General features: G+C 37.4%; 1 protein-coding gene across 1 annotated transcript in view; it reads right to left on the minus strand.

Moving 5' to 3' along the window:
- The window catches only part of GLRA3 (glycine receptor alpha 3), a 158097-nt gene that overhangs the window by 116267 nt on the left and 23566 nt on the right, over positions 1-18264 (minus strand). The window contains exon 2 of the mRNA XM_004278690.4: positions 10994-11121. Coding sequence (XP_004278738.2) covers positions 10994-11121 — 128 coding nt within the window. The remainder of the gene's footprint in view (positions 1-10993; positions 11122-18264) is intronic.

Consider the following 18264-nt stretch of genomic DNA (forward strand, 5'->3'; position numbering starts at 1 on the left):
CCTCCAAACTCCAGAACTCCACACTCCACAGGCTCTCCTTCCAACGTGCTGCCTCTCCCCTTCCACGCAGGTCCTAAGCAGAGGCCCCGCCCCACGCTCAAACATCACCCCCCCCCACCCGCCTAGGTCCTGCCCCACCCTAAACCCCACCACTGCCTAAGTTCCACCCCTTACCTAAACTCCACACCCATTAGCAAGGCTTTTTTTTTCTTTTTTCCTCTTTTACATTCGGGCTCTGTTTTACCTTGTTGATTCATTCTTATTGATTCATTTATATTTTTATTTTTCCTAATAAATCTTTTATTTTTCTGATTTTATTTTATTCTTTATACTTTATTGTTCTCTCCTTTTGGCTTGTTCCCCCGAACCCCCATTTTTTTTTTCTCTTGTGGTTTTATTCTACCTTGTTGCAGTTGTTTCAATCATATTTCTAGTTTTCCTAATATATTTTTTATTTTTATTTTTTTTTGCGGTATGTGGGCCTCTCACTGTTGTGGCCTCTCCCGCCGCGGAGCACAGGCTCCGGACGCACAGGCCCAGCGGCCATGGCTCACAGGCCTAGCCGCTCCGTGGCATGTGGGATCTTCACGGACCGGGGCACGAACCCGTGTCCCCTGCATCGGCAGGCGAACTCTCAACCACTGCGCCACCAGGGAAGCCCCTAATATATTTTGATCTTTCTAATTTTATTTTGCTTTTTATTCTTTGATACTGTACTGCTCCTTTTTTTCTTTCTTTCCTTCTTTTTTTTTTGTGTGTGTACCACACCATGCAGCTTGTGGGATCTTGGTTGCTAGGCTGGAGGTCAGGCCCGAGCTCCTGTTGTGGGAGCTCTGAGTCCAAACCACTGGACTAACAGAGAACCTCAGACACCAGGGAATATTAATCAGAGTGAGGCCTCCTGGAGGGCCGAATCTCAGCACCAAGACCCACCTTTATCCAACTGCCTGAAAACTCCAGTGCTGGATGCCTCAGGCCAAACAACCAGTAAGACAGGAATACAGCACCACCCATCAAACAAAATGAAATGACAAAAAAATGTTACAGACGAAAGAGCAAGGCAAAAACCTACAAGACCAAATAAATGAAGACAAAATAGGCAACCTACCTGAAAAAGAATTCAGAGTAATGATAGTAAAGATAATCCAAAATCTCAGAAACAGAATAGAGAAAATACAAGAAACGTTTAACAAGGATCTAAAAGAAGTAAAGTGCAAACAAACAGTGATGAACAACACAATAACTGAAGTTAAAAATACTCTAGAAGGAATCAATAGCAGAATAACTGAGGCAGAAGAACAGATAAGTGAGCTGGAAGACAAAATGGTGGAAATAACTGCCAGGGAGCAGAATAAAGAAAAAAGAATGAAAAGAATTGAGGACAGTCTCAGAGACCTCTGGGACAACATTAAACACACCAACATTCGAATTATAGGGGTCCCAGAAGAAGAGGAGAAAAATAAAGGTACTGAGAAAACATCTGAAGAGATTATAGTTGAAAACTTCCCTAACATGGGAAAGGAAAGAGTCAGTCGAGTCCAGGAAGCACAGAGACTCCCATACGGATAAATCCAAGAAGAAACATCCCAAGACACATATTAATCAAACTATCAAAAATTAAATAGAAAGAAAAAATATTAAAAGCAGCAAGGGAAAAGCAACAAATAACATACAAGGGAATCCCCATGAGGTTAACAGCTGATCTTTCAGCAGAAACTCTGCAAGCCAGAAGAGAGTGGCAGGACACATTTAAAGTGATAAAAGGGAAAAGGCTACAACCAAGATTATTCTGCCCAGCAAGGATCTCATTCATATTCGATGGAGAAATTAAAACCTTTACAGACAAGCAAGAGTTAAGAGAATTCAGAATCACCAAACCAGCTTTACAACAAATGCTAAAGGAACTTCTCTAGGCAGGAAACAAGAGAAGGAAAAGACCTACAATAACAAACCCAAAACCATTAAGAAAATGGTAATAGGAACATACCTATTGATAACTACCTTAAATGTAAATGGATTATGCTCCAACCAAAAGACGTAGACTGGCTGAATGGATACAAACACAAGACTGGTACATATGCTGTCTACAAGAGACCCACTTCAGACTTAGGGACACATGCAGACTGAAAGTGAGGGAATGGAAAAAGATATTCCATGCAAATGGAAATCAAAAGAAAGCTGCAGTAGCAATTCTCATATCAGACACAATAGACTTTAAAATAAAGACTATTACAAGAGACAAAGAAGGACACTACATAATGATCAAGGGATCAATCCAAGAAGAAGATATAACAATTGTAAATATATATGCACCCAACATAGAAGCACTTCAATACATAAAGCAAATGGTAACAGCCATAAAAGGGGAAATCAACAATAACACAATCATAGTAGGGGATTTTAACACCCCACTTTCACCAATGGACAGATCATCCAAAATGAAAATAAATAAGGAAACACAAGCTTTAAATGATACATTAAACAAGATGGACTTAATTGATGTTTATAGGACATTCCATCCAAAAACAACAGAATACAATTTCTTCTCAAGTGCACATGAAATATTCTCCAGGACAGACTATATCTTGGGTCACAAATCAAGCCTTGCTAAATTTAAGAAAACTGAAATCGTATCAAGTACCTTTTCTGACCACAACACTATGAGACAAGATATCAATTACAGGAAAAAACTGTAAAAAATAGAAACACATGGAGGCTAAACAATACACTCTTAAATAACCAAGAGATCACTGAAGAAACCAAAGAGGAAATCAAAAAATACCTAGAAACAAATGACAATGAAAACATGACGACCCAAAACCTATAGGATGCAGCAAAAGCAGTTCTAAGAGGGTAGCTTGTAGCAATAAAATCCTACCTCAAGAAACAAGAAACATCTCAAATAAACAACCTAACTTTACACCTAAAGCAATCAGAGAAAGAAGAACAAAAAAACCCCAAAGTTAGCAGATGGAAAGAAATCATAAAGATCAGATCAGAAATAAATGAAAAATGAAGGAAACAATAGCAAAGATCAATAAAACTAAAAGCTGGTTCTTGAGAAGATAAACAAAATTGATAAACCCTTAGCCAGACTCATCAAGAAAAAAAGGGAGAAGACTCAAATCAACAGAATTAGAAATGAAAAAGGAGAAGTGACAACTGACATTGCAGAAATAGAAAGGATCATGAGAGAATACTACAAGCAACTCTATGCCAATAAAATGGACAACCTGGAAGAAATGGACAAATTCATAGAAAAGCACAACCTTCTGAGACTGAACCAGGATGAAATACAAAATATACACAGACCAATCACAAGCACTGAAATTGAAACTGTGATTAAAAATCTTCCAGCAAACAAAAGCCCAGCACCAGATGGCTTCACTGGTGAATTCTATCAAACATTTAGAGAAGAGCTAACACTTACCTTTCTCAAAGTCTTCCAAAATATAACAGAGGGAAGAACACTCCCAAACTCATTCTACGAGGCCACCATCACCCTGATACCAAAACCAGACAAAGATGTCACAAAGAAAGAAAACAAGGCCAATATCACTGATGAAAGAGATGCAAAAATACTCAACAAAATACTAGAAAATAGAATCCAACAGCACATTAAAAGGATCATACACCGTGATCAAGTGGGTTTATCCCAGTAATGCAAGGATTCTTCAATATACACAAATCAATCATGTGAAACACCATATTAACCAACTGAAGGAGAAAAACCATAATGATTATCTCAATAGATGCAGAAAAATCTTTTGACAAAATTCAACATACATTATAAAAAATCTCCAGAAAGCAGGCACAGAGGGAACCTACCTCAACATAATAAAGGTCATATATGACAAACCCACAGCCAACATAATTCTCAATGGTGAAAAACTGAAACCATTTCCTCTGAGATCAGGAACAAGACAAGGTTGCCCACTCTCACCACTATTATTCAACATAGTTTTGGAAGTTTTAGCCACAGCAATCAGAGAAGAAAAAGGAATCCAAATCAGAAAAGAAGTAAAACTGTCACTGTTTGCAGATGACATGATACTATACATAGAGAATCCTAAACATGCTACCAGAAAACTACTAGAGTTCATCAATGAATTTGGTCGAGTAGCAGGATACAAAATTCATGCACACAAAATTCTTGCATTCCTATACACTAATGATGAAAAATCTGAAATAGAAATTAAGGAAACACTCTCATTTACCATTGCAACAGAAAGTATAAAATACCCAGGAATAAACCTACCTAAGGAGACAAAAATCCTGTATGCAGAAAACTATAAGACACTGATGAAAGAAATTAACGATGACAGAAACAGATGAAAAGATATACCATGTTCTTGGATTGGATGAATCAAAATTGTGAAAATGACTATACTACCTAAAGCAATCTACAGATTCAGTGCAATCCATATCAAACTACCAATGGCATTTTTCACAGAACTGGAACAAAAGATTTTACAATTTGTTGGAAACCCAAAAGACCCCGAAGACCCAAAGCAATCTTGAGAAAGAAAAACGGAGCTGGAGGAATTAGGCTCCCGGACTTCAGACTATACTACAAAGCTACAGTAATCAAGGCAGTATGGTACTGGCACAAAAACAGAAATATAGATCAATGGAACAGGATAGAAAGCCCAGAGAGCAACCCAAGCACATATGGTCACCTTATCTTTGATAAAGGAGGTAAGAGTATACAATGGAGAAAAGACAGCCTCTTCAATAATTGGTGTGAAAAACTGGACAGCTATATGTAAAACAATGAAATTAGAACACTCCCTAACACCATACACAAAAATAAACTCAAAATGGATTAAAGACCTAAATGTAAGGCCAGACACTATCAAACTCTTAGAGGAAAACATAGGCAGAACACTCTATGACATAAATCACAGCAAGATCTTTTTTGACCCACCTCCTAGAGAAATGGAAATAAAAACAAAAATAAACACATGGGACCTAATGAAGCCTAAAAGCTTTTGCACAGCAAAGGAAACCATAAACAAGAAGAAAAGACAACCCTCAGACTGGGGGAAAATATTTGCCAATGAAGCAATTGACAAAGGATTCATCTCCAAAATTTACATGCAATTCATGCAGGTCAATATCAAAAAATCAAACAACCCAATCCAAAAATGGGCAAAAGACCTAAACAGACATTTCTCCAAAGAAGATATACAGATGGCCAACAAACACATGAAAGGGTGGTCAACATTACTAATCATTAGAGTAATGCAAATCAAAACTACAATAAGGTACCACCTCACACCGGTCTGAAGAAAAGGGAACCCTCTTGCACTGTTGGTGGGAATGTAAATTGATATAGCCACTATGGAGAACAGTATGGAGGTTCCTTAAAAAACTAAAAATAGAACTACCATATGACCCAGCAGTCCCACTATTGGGCATATACCCTGAGAAAACCATAATTCAAAAAGAGTCATATACCACAATGTTCATTGCAGAACTATTTTCAATAGCCAGGACATGGAAGCAACCTAAGTGTCCATAGACAAAGGAATGGATAAAGGAGATGTGGCACATATATAAAATGGAATATTATTCATCCATAAAAAGAAGTGAAACTGAGTTATTTGTAGTGAAGTGGATGGACTTAGAGTCTGTCATACAGAGTGAAGTAAGTCAGAAAGAGAAAAACAAATGCCATATGCTAACACACATATATGGAATGTAAAAAAAAAAAATGGTTCTAATGAACCTAAGGGCAGGACAGGAATAAAGATGCAGACATAGAGAATGGACTTGAGGACACGGGGAGGGGGAAGGGTAAGCTGGGATGAAGTGAGAGAGTGGCATGGACATATATACACTACCAAATGTAAAACAGATAGCTAGTGGGAAGCAGCTGCATAGCACAGGGAGATCAGCTCGGTGCTTTGTGACCACCTAGAGGGATGGGATAGGGTGGGGGGGGGGAGGGAGATGCAAGAGAGAGTGGATATGGGGATATATATATATGCACATAGCTGATTCACTTTGTTATACAGCAGAAACTAACACAACATTGTAAAGCAATTATACTCCAGTAAAGATGTTGAAAAAAAAAAAGAAAAAAAGAAACAAAATCTAAAAATATAGGGTGCAGAATTTAAATCTGTGAACATTTCAGGTGTTCATCTACAGTTTTAGAAAGACTTATTTTTTTTTGAAGTTTTCAACTTTTTTTTTTACATCTTTATTGGAGTATAATTGCTTTACAATGGTGTGTTAGTTTCTGCTTTATAACAAAGTGAATCAGCTATACATATACATATGTTCCCATATCCCTTCCCTCTTGAGTCTCCCTCCCTCCCACCCACCCTCCCTCTCCTACCCCTCTAGGTGGTCACAAAGCACCGAGTTGATCTCCCTGTGCTATGTGGCTGCTTCCCACTAGCTATCTATTTTATTTTTGGTAGTGTATAAATGTCCATGCCACTCTCTCACTTTGTCCCAGCTTACCCTTCCCCCTCCCCATATCCTCAAGTCTGTTCTCCAGTAGGTCTGCATCTTTATTCCCATCTTGCCCCTAGGTTCTTCATGACCATTTTTTTTTTATTCCATATATATGTGTTAGCATATGGCATTTGTTTTCCTCTTTCTGACTTACTTCACTCTGTATGACAGACTCTAGGTCCATCCACCTCACTACAAATAACTCAATTTCGAGAAAGGCTTATTTTTAAGAGATTTTTCTTGTTAAAATGACCTTGTATTACATGAAAATAGAAAATATAGTTTTTTCAAAAAATAACTGTGAATTTTATTCAAGAAGCATTGTGTCTGGATGGATAGGAATAATTAAAATGGATAAAGAAGATTCTAACACTTTCCCTGAAAAAAAATATGTGCAGAAATGAGTAATAGGTACACATTCCATTCTGGGGATAGAATGAGTTATAGCAGAGGAGACTGTATGAAAATTGCACTTGTGATGTGGGAGAAAAGGATTAATATAGAGAAATATTACAGATGAAAAGACAGAAACCACAGAGACATAGTGAAGGCGAACAATGTTATTTCTAGATAAAGAGAATGGTCATTGGAGACAGAATGAAAAAACCTAACGAAAATGCAATAAATATATAGGAGGAATACACAAACAGGTGATTGCTGACAGAGTACTTTCTGCCTGAATCCAAATTAGTTTTAAGGTTATCAAAGACCAACTGAGGGCCTAAACAATAGAGTCAAAGGAAAGAAACAAAATCTAGAAAAAGCTGGTAGATAGTCTAGTGAAATAATATTTTATTGTCTATGGATGTACTTTTATTCTCTATGCAATTGCTTTTTGTCTGTTAAACTGGTTTCCAGTTTCCAGTGATTCCTGGAAACTTCTATTTCAGGATGGAGGATCGAGCATAGTTTTCTTCTCTCCAAATGCATAAAAATGATATTATTGAATAAAAATGAGACTAGATATATCACACCAAAGAGAACGAGAGGGAAGTCAGAATTGGTTTAATCACATAAAATATAGAAGGCAGAAGAAAATGGTTGACAGACAAAACAGAGAAAAGTCTAAAATAAATGATGATTAGAACTGCATGGAGAAGGAAGCTAAGTGCTAAGAGGCACAAAGTTCAGGGTCATCATCCACAGGAAAGGAGGTGGGTAGTTAGGTTGGGCAGCAGGGGAGGCCATAGACGCCCCTCTCAGGAAGCTCCCTGCTCCCTTATTCATAGTCCCCTAGAGCCGGGATGGCCTGGAATTTCCATGGGTTTGAAGGATGCACATAACTTTTTTTTTCCTTTTGCAAACATAGCTTATTAAGGTGATTGGAAATAATATGATTCTGTAAGCAATGCTGACTTTTTAAATGTTTTCTTTTTCCAGCTTTATTGAGATATAAAAGGCATACAACATTGTGTAAGTTCAAGATGTACAACGTGTTGATTTGATACTGCAATAAGATGATGACTTTAGCATTAGCTAACACCTCCATCATCACATAATTACTGTTTCTTTTTTGTGGTGAGAACTTTTAAGTCTATAATAGGGTACTGTTAACTATTATCTCAAGGCTATACATTAGATTCCCAGAATTTATTCAACTTCTCTTTGCAAAAAAAAAAAAAAAAAGTAACTGGGGAAAACAGGGTTCCTGCCAGTACCTCAAAACGAAAGTCATCGCTATTCTGGCATTTGGAGAACCCCAGACCAAAGCCTCGCCACTCAACACTCACCTAAAGCAAAGCTGTGCCCAGGGCAGTATCATCTCTGTCAGATTTCCTTTCCCAGAGAGAGAAACAGCAGAAAACTATCTCTCTCCATACACAGCAGACAAAACATGTATCAGCACCTGGGCAAATCAACTCAGCCCTTCCTCAATGACAAAGCATTTCCATCACATGCAAGAAAACTAATGGCTTCAAGAGAGTGAACAAGATGAATAAACATAATTATTCCTGCAGGAAAAAAAGAGAAACTATTGGGCAGAAAAGAAAAACAGAAGAGGTAGAATGCAAGAATGGAGGCGTCCAATTAGCAGTCTAGTTAGTGCAAAGAACTTTCATAGCACCTTCTTTGTAAAAGGCCTGGAAAGCCATCAAAGAGATTAAACAGATGCTCACTGGAAGTGACCAATTTTCCTTTTGCAGTGTTTGCCTCAAAGAAGTAGAATTGTGCTGAAGGTCTGTTGAGGCTATTCATCACTAATATTTTTGGACAATTTAATTTTTACCCAATTCAGGTACACGATTTTTACTATTATCATAAAACAACAAACAGATAAACATACAAAATAACACCCGCCTGGCAATGTGCAACACAACCTTCCTGCAGTTTGTGTGGCTTATGCCTGGTACTGCAGTGTTTTCTCTCAAACAAATAGGATTTTTAAAAGGTGTACTTATTTTAGAGAAATGATACAAAATAGTACAAATAAGTATCATAATTTTGTTTAAAGAAAAATGTCTACATCTAGAGTTTTTCAAACTTAGCAGTATATAAAAGAGCAAATACAAAGTTACTTTTTTTTTTTTTTTTTGCGGTATGCGGGCCTCTCACTGTTGTGGCCTCTCCCGTTGCGGAGCACAGGCTCCAGACGCACAGGCTCAGCGGCCATGGCTCACGGGCCCAGCCGCTCTGCGGCATGTGGGATCTTCCCGGACCGAGGCACGAACCCGTGTCCCCTGCATCGGCAGGCGGACTCTCAACCACTGCGCCACCAGGGAAGCCCCAAAGTTACATTTTAATAAAGTCATTTTATAGTTTTTTAATAATTGTTCTTTTCTATGGTCTGGAAGGTAAATTTTGTTTTAATGTAAATGTACTTGTGAAAACAATCACAAATTTAAAATCAGTATTCCAGAAATAAATTTTATAATAATGTGTTTGAGACTGAAATAATTATCAATAATATTATTGTTAAATGTTGATAATTTGAAAGGCGAAAATGCTGTCACATTATTATAATTTGCACTTCATTGATTGTTAATTAGGTTGAATATTCTAATTTATCTTCTGCAAATTGTCTGCGAATGTCTCTACTAAGATTTTCTTTTTCCTCGTATGAAATTTATAAATTCCTGAAAGGTCAAACATACAGATTTTTCTCAATAATTTTATATTTTAAAAACATTTTCCTATTGTCTGATCAGTTATCTAGGTATTTTCTAGGTTGTTTTTTTTTTTTCATTAAGATTTTAATCCATGTCCAGTGGTCAGGACTCCGTGCTTCCACTGCAGGGACATGGGTTCCATCCCTGGTCGGGGAACTAAGGCCCTGCATGCTGCACAGCACAGAAAAAAAATAATAATAATAATAATAATAATAATTTTTTTTTAATCCATGAAGAAGTGAATACTAAATCATTTAAGTTATTGTAACATATTGTCACATCTGTTTGGCAAATTTCTGTTCCTATTCTTTTTTAAAAAATATATAGTTAATTTTGCTCCTTTATTTTTTTCAAAAAAACTTAGACTAGTGGAATATCACATTTTTGATAGACATGCCCCTAAAGTCTCACAGTATTAATTCCTGGCTTTTGACAAATTGGAAGGGAAAGCATATATAATACCCACTTTAAATTAGTTCATTTGATTCAGTAGGCACATTTTTTAAAAGAGAAAGAAAATAGACAAGGGAATAGAGGGGAAGGTGGTAGGGTGATGATCGAAATAGGTGAAGGAGATTAAAAGTTATGAACTTCCAGCTGTAAAATAAATAAGTCAATGGTGATGTAATGTACAGCATAGGGAATATAGTCAACAATGTTGTAACAACTTTGTATGGTGACAGATGGTACCTAAACTCATTGCGATCATCATCTCATAATGTATAAACATATCAAATCATGAGATTGTACACAAACTAATGTAATGTTGTATGGTCCAAAGAAGACTAATTGTGAGAGCTATTAATATGAGAATATATTTCTTCTTTCAAGACATATCTTTGACCAATATAGTGCTTGGAGGATTATTGGAAATAAGCTTTAGAATTTGGGGGGAAATCAATTTGAAAATTTATCTTGTTTAATCATCTGTCATACAGAGTAAAGTAAGTCAGAAAGAGAAAAGCAAATACCATATGCTAACACATATATATGGAATCTAAAAAAATAAAAAGGTTCTGACAAACCTAGGGGCAGGACAGGAATAAAGATGCAGATGTAGAGAATGGACTTGAGGACATGGGGAGGGGGAAAGGTAAGCTGGGGTGAAGTGAGAGGGTGGCATGAACTTATATACACTACCAAATGTAAAACAGATAGCTAGTGGGAAGCAGCCGCATAGCACAGGGAGATCAGCTCGGTGCTTTATGACCACCTAGAGGGGTGGGATAGGGAGGGTGGGAGGGAGGGAGATGCAAGAGGGAGGAGATATGGGGATATATGTATATGTATAGCTGATTAACTCTGTTACAGGGCAGAAACTAGCACACTACTGTAAAGCAATCATACTCCAATAAAGATGTTAAAACATAATAAAAAATAAAACACATGTCATATATTGTAGTAAGTAAAACAATTACCTTTAAAATTGGGTCTGATTCTTGCATCATACCCCGATGTCCGTCCCATTAATTTATCCAGAAAGTCAGAAGGTGACATTGGGGCACTTCGAGACCTTGCACTATCTGTTTCCTTTGTTGCAACCAAGCTGCAAATGAGAAAAAATAATACAGATTTTACCCAAAGAAAAAGTCTTCCTAACAGTTGTTACCTAGAAATAGAAAATAAAAATGCTAAGCAAAAAAAAAACAAAAAAACAAAAAACAACTTTATGTTCAATAAAACAAAAAAATACAGTTTGGGGCTTCCCTGGTGGCACAGTGGTTGAGAGTCCGCCTCCAATGCAGGGGACACGGGTTCGTGCCCTGGTCCGGGAAGATCCCACATGCCGCAGAGCGGCTGGGCCCGTGAGCCATGGCCACTAAGCCTGCGCGTCCGGAGCCTGTGCTCCGCAACGGGAGAGGCCACAACAGTGAGAGGCCCGTGTACCACACACACACAAAAAAATACAGTTTGAAAACAATAAAACAACAAAAAAAGGTTTATATACTGTATAGTGAATATTATCATAGTAACAGGTATTTATAGATTTACAGTCAGAATTTATAATTTTTCACATGTATTCAGTAGTGACAATATTTGAGTTAAGTCTGGAAACAAAGCCACTCCAAATTATTAGGCTTCCAAAATTTGTATTTATCCAAATTTGATTTCTGATTGCAATTTTTAGCTAAAATTATCCTAAGTTGTTCAGACATAAGAAAATATGAAAGTTCAGCTGTGAAATACAATTCTTATTGCTTTTATAGAGGAAAAGAACATCACCTTTCAAGTTTTAAGAATTGTTCTCAACAGTAATAAAACTTCGGTCCTATAGATTAAACAACAATGTTCTTTTCTTCAATTAGAGTGAGTGCTTCCTATATTAGTAACATACTCAGTTCAATTCATTCTGCTTTCACTTGGTGTCATTCATACGCAGTACATTTTGTTCAGACCTAAAATTTGTGCATGGAGTTTGAGAAATTACCATAAATGTGGTCTGTGCAGTCGGCTATTATGGAATGAGAACCTGTGTCCAGGAAAGTTAAAGGGTTATTGTATTTTTTTCATTCAAACATTTTCCTTTTTCTGCAGCTGCTCATCCTAGAAGCCCACAAATGACTGAACCCCCGACCAGCTCCTCATTTACCTAGGTTGGTCCCAGAAGGTCTAGGCCTACTTGCTAATATCAAATGATTCTTTTTATCCACAGAGTTTGCTCAGAAAAGTGAAACAGGCTTTCTGAACACACATCTGTTTGAAATATTTATATTCAACCTGATGTTACTTCCTGGCGATTGTCAGTCATCACGTCCTCCCAGCTCTGTCACTCAACTTAGAGCATCGCCAAACCTTGAACCTTTGTGGTCACTCTCAGCAGTATCAAGTTATTAAATTCCTCCTGCCAGAATGTTTAATAAGAAGGGAAAATAAACCTTAGAGACATCACCATTAAATTGTCTACCACACACATATATTCAGTAATTCATAATCACAACGGTAAAATCCAATATCAATGGTAATGTGAGAACAATATTTCTGAAAGTATAGTATCACAGTTAACAGCACCTATTAACTCTTGCCCTGTTCTAGAGGATATATCTAGTTCTGGACATTCTGAATCACTTATCTTCTCAATAACTTTGATTCTGTCTTTCTTTCTTTCTCTCTAAACAGAAGCTTCTTCTCTCCCTATTCTTCTGGTTCCATATTACTTTGTAAGCCTTTATCTCTGATTATTACTGGTCAGTTGAACTCCTTGCCATGCTGATCCCTGGAAAGTTTATTCTAATGTCATCATCATCATCATCATGAAAGGAAAAACAACACTCCTCTCCTCTCAGTAACTCCAGAACTTTCTTCTACCATCTGGTTTTAAGTAACTTTTACCTGCCCTCTTAAGTAGCATTTGTCCACTTTCCATGGCCCAAGAACAGCAGGCAGAAGAAGGCATTGTCAGAGCTCTCCTAGCTACATATTACTGCTTCTAAACTATTCCCTGTATTTCCTTTGCAAAACCCTTCCTTTCAGTTGTCAGAAAATAGTACATTCTTTCACCAACAAATAAACCAACTTACCTGGCTCTGAACCAGTAATACTGTGTCTCTCTACTTTTTTAAAAAAAATTATAGTTAACTATGTATGCTGAATTGGCATTCCCTCACATTTTGCACTGAATGGGGGAGATTATCATAGGTTATCCATGTCAGCCCTATATGCAGTGACATGTATCCTTAGAAGAGAGATGCAGAGGTATATTTGATGGCAGGCAGAAGAGGGAAGGCAGTGTGGCCGAGAAGCAGAGATTAGAGTGATGTGGCCGTAGCCAAGAATGCCGGCAGTCAACAGAGGCTGGAATAGGAAGGGACTGAGTCTCCCCTAGAACCTCTGAGGGAGCATGGTCCTCCTCACATCTTGTTTTGGGCCCAGTGAACTGATTTCAGACTTCTGGCATCCAGAACTCTGAGGAAATAAATTTCTGCAGTTTTATGCCACCCAGTTTGTAGTAAATTGTTACAGCAGTCAGAGGAAACTACAAGAAGCCTTCCTGTGAATTTTTCATTTTAGTTACCGTACCGTTCAAATCCAAAATTTCTCTGCTGTTCTTTCTGTAATTTCTATCTCTCTGTTGGTATTTTGTATTTGGTGAGACATTATTGTCATACTTTCTCTCCAGTTCTTTGGGCATGGTTTCTTTTAGCTCTTTGAATGTTTTTAAAATAGCTGATTTACGGTCTTTGCCTAGTAATTGACTTTTCTGAACAAATTCTGTAAAGTCTATATTATTTATCGTATATGACTATGTGATATCTTTTCACTTAGCTTAGAGATCAGCTAATAATTGGACAGGGATTTTTTAAAATTCCCAGGACCAATAAATCTCATAGTATTTGCTGGGGGTCCTGAGTTCATGGGGTTTTGCTTCAACTTTGAGTCAGGCAGTTGACAAATCTGCCTTAGCCTTTACCTCCTATTTACACAGGGCCCAAAGGCCTCCAGAGTTGAGAATTCAGGGTCTCTCTGGGTTCTTCCTGAGCATGCATACAGCCCTGGGTGTATTCATTTGCCAGGACTCTCTTAACAAATTACCACTGACTGGGTGGTTTAAACAACAGAAATTAATTTTCTCACAATTCTGGAGGCTAGGAATCCAAGTTGTTGGCAGGGCTAGTTTCCTCTGAGGGCCTCCATCCTTGCTTGTAGGTGGCCGTCTTCTTTCTGTGTCTTCACATGGTCCTTCCTCTTTGTGTGTCTATGTCTTAATCTCTTCCTAGAAGGACACCAGTCATATCAGATTAGGGTCCACCAATTTGACTCCATTATACCTTAATTATCTACAAATAAAGTCATGTTCTGAGATATTGGGAGTTAGAACTTAAACATGTGAAATTTTGGAAGGATGCAGTTCAGCCCACCATATGGAATGCTCACAGCCTTGTACATAACGTGTGGACTTCTAGATGCCCAAGAATATGTGGAGCTTTTCTAAACCCCTATGAATATATCATTCTGCTGCTTTTTCTTTTTCTTTTCTTTTTTTTTTGCAGTACGCGGGCCTCTCTCTGTTGCGGCCTCTCCTGCTACGGAGCACAGGCTCCGGACGCGCAGGCTCAGGAACCATGGCTCTCAGGCCCAGCCACTCCGCGGCATGTGGGATCTTCCTGGACCGGGGCACGAATCCGTGTCCCCTGCATCGGCAGGCGGACTCTCAACCACTGCGCCACCAGGGAAGCCCTGCTGCTTTTTCTTTTAAGATTCATGGTTAGTCTGCACCCACTGTTCTCTACTGCCTCAGGTACTCATGACGTTAAAAATTTGACAAACATCTCCAGGAAAGGGTAAGCTCCAAGTTAGGTCAAATAAAAGTCTTGTGAGTGGGGTATCCCAGAAAACCTCCAGACAGGTTAAATAATGACAATTTTCCAAGAATATGGTTTTAAAGGAATTCAAACTCCATTCTGTCCCCTCTGGTAGCTGCCAGGCTGCTGTTTTTACTGTTATTGTAGGCTATTGGCTTACAATGCTACCGTGGAGCTCGAGACAGGGGGATGGGAATAGGGCAAGTTATAACACCAGAAATCCCACTGTTCTTACCAAGATTCAGATGTTTTTCTTGATTAAACTAATTCGTGGATTACTGCACATCTCTGATTAATTACCAGAGTTCTGAACAAGTTGTCACTTTTTTTGACAGTTTTCTCACTGCTTTTACGAAGAAGGGAATTTACAGAGGTCGGTATTCCACTAATTTTGTTATCACTGATCTGACAGTGTGTTCCTAGATTTCTTTTTATATTTGTTTTTATTGTATTTGTGTTTTAAAGAGCCACACTCCTCGCAGCTCCATCCATCTTTCTCTCTGGATAATTGTAGTCACTCCTGTGGTAACAGCTAACTCTCATAATACTATTTTGTAAGACTCTAAAAAAAAATCTTTTCTCATAAGTAATGTAAAGATTTGCTTTTAAAAGAAAAGATACAGAGTTTACCTTCTGGGTTTCCCCATAACAAATAGTCAACACTTGTAATTGACTAAATACCAGTAAATATTCTATTAAGAGACATTCTTTTGATGTTATACTTAAAAATTAATAAAATCCCTAATATAATTTGATTAATGAGCTTTGAGAAGAATACATGAAATACACATTGGACTGAGATGGAGTGAAGGTAGGTAAGAGATGATAAATTATTTTAAAATTATAATACATAAACTTTTTAAAGACTTGTATAAGCTGAGAGGTTTACTAACAATACAATTAAAGCAACTTATAACAATAAAATTGTAAAGATATACCTTCTCATGCCAAAATGTATTTAAATATCTGTTAAATGTTGAAACAATGAATTCTGAGTTCTCATACAATTTGTTAGGTGCAAAGCACTCTGTTAGGAATGGTAAGTATGTATAACACAAACTTGAATCTGTAGTGTTCACAGTTCAGTAGATTACTCTGTCTGGGCCCATCTGGGTTCTACAGAGAATCCTTGGGAAGGATCAGAGCACAGAAGCTGGGAAGTGAGATTATAGTGAGGAGAATGATAGGCTGGCTCCTTTGTTCCTGCCACTTCGAGCAAAACCTTCATGTTTTATAACAGGGATTCACAACCAAGCTCTGCATGATAATACCTATTAATAAATGAGAAAATTCTGAGCAGAGAAATAGTCCAGATTTCTTTACTAGTTATATTTCTTTCAGTGACACGAGAGCCATTCAGTGACTTATGGACAATTGATTTTATTTCTAAAGATTCACAGTTTTGACTCAAAAGGAATTACTGTTGGCAAAATTACATTGGGTATTTGGCTAAAAAGCATTTCTACACAGGCTATCCCTTTGCTTCTGAAAATGGTGGAGTCTGTGCATATGGGGAGACTTCTAATCACCTACAACTCTTGCTCTGGTATATTTCTCCTAGAACTTTCTTCCTATTACAGTAATATCTAGCACCATGGAGACTAGCACCGTAGGAAAAATGGTAGACTGTCTTCAGACAACTGTAATCATTTAAGAGAGCTTATAGTAATAAATACATACATACACAGTATGAGGCTCTGTGTGACCAATCTGAGATCGTACTCTAATCTTTAAATAGTCAATATCATCTATACTTACATATTCAAAAACATTTTTCTAAGTTGTTAAAACTCAGGGTGGGGGGAGCTACCATATGATGCAGCAATCCCACTCCTGAGCATATATCCAGACAAAAACATGGTTTGAAAGGATACATGCACCCCAATGTTCATTGCAGCACTGTTTACAACAGCCAAGACAAGGAAGGAACCCATCGACAGATGAATGGATAAAGATGTGGCACGTATATACAATGGAATATTACTCAGTCATTAAAAATAATGAAATAATGCCATTTGCAGTAACATTGGTGGACCTGGAGATTATCACACTAAATGAAGTAAGTCAGACAGAGAAAGACAAATATCATATGATATCACTTACATGCGGAATACTTTAAAAAATGATACAAATGAACTTATTTACAAAACAAAAATGGACTCACAGACTTAGAAAACAAACTTATGGTTACCAAAGGGGAAAGGGGGAGGGGGAGGGATAAATCAGGAGCTTGGGATGAACATACACACACTACAATATATAAGATAGACAACCAGCAAGGACCTACTGTGTAGCACAGGGAACTCTACTCAATATTCTGTAATAACCTAAATGGGAAATAATTTGAAAAAGAATAGATATATGTATACGCATAACTGAATTACTTTGCTGTACACCTGAAACTAACACAACATTGTAAATCAACTATACTCCAGTATAAAAAAAAAAATTCTTAAAAGGAAAAAAAACTCAGGTTAGGGGGAGGCAGTAAGAAGAAATCTAAGTTGCATTTAGAGTAGATTTTGGGGGTTTTTGTTTTGTTTTAAGATTTTTTTTTTGATGTGGACCATTTTTAAAGTCTTTATTCAATTTGTTACAGTGTTGCTTCTGTTTTATGTTTTGGTTTTTTGGCCCTGAGGCTTGTGGGATCTTAGCTCCCAGACCAGGGATCGAACCCACATCCCCCTGCAGTGGAAGGAGAAGTCTTAACTACTGGACCACCAGGGAAGTCCCTAGAATGGATTTTGGATAAGAAACTTTATTATGAAGTCCATTTTTTTTTTTGTCTAAACCTTGTCTTTCAACATATTTATAGCAAGTTACTAAGTTGTTAGCAAATGACTCATGATCAGTATTTTTGAAGGAAGCATCTTTGGATATTTTAGAAGTCTTTTATTTATGAAAATCTCAAAACAATCTCTGCACAAATTTGCCTGGCTCCCACACTTGGCTTGTCTTTTCTATGCTGTGCCAAGTACTGAATTTACTATTAACTTTCTTGGAAACTCTAGGTGGGCTCATACACATTCCCATCAATTTACACATTTTTCACTTAAGAATCTTATATATTCTTATTTTTATAATGACTTGTCACTTGAAAGTTCAGAGACTTCAATTTCTGAGAGACTGGCAGAAGCCTATATTTTTTAAGCATTAAAATCAAATACCAAAATCCATCAAAAAGATAAGTCTCTCCCCCTCCCCTTCTATCCCCTCCCTTCCTCTTTAATGAGACAAGAAAGTAAAATATATCCACTTTTGGAGGGCAGAAATAACTGCTAAATAGAGATGCTGTAAAGATGGATTTAATATAATTGTCCATACTTATTTCACTCCGCTAAATGCACCTTAAAATTGAGAGAAAATATGAAAGCTGTAGCTAGGAAACG

This window comes from Orcinus orca, chromosome 6 (genome assembly GCF_937001465.1).
Source record: "Orcinus orca chromosome 6, mOrcOrc1.1, whole genome shotgun sequence".
NCBI lineage: Eukaryota > Metazoa > Chordata > Mammalia > Artiodactyla > Delphinidae > Orcinus > Orcinus orca.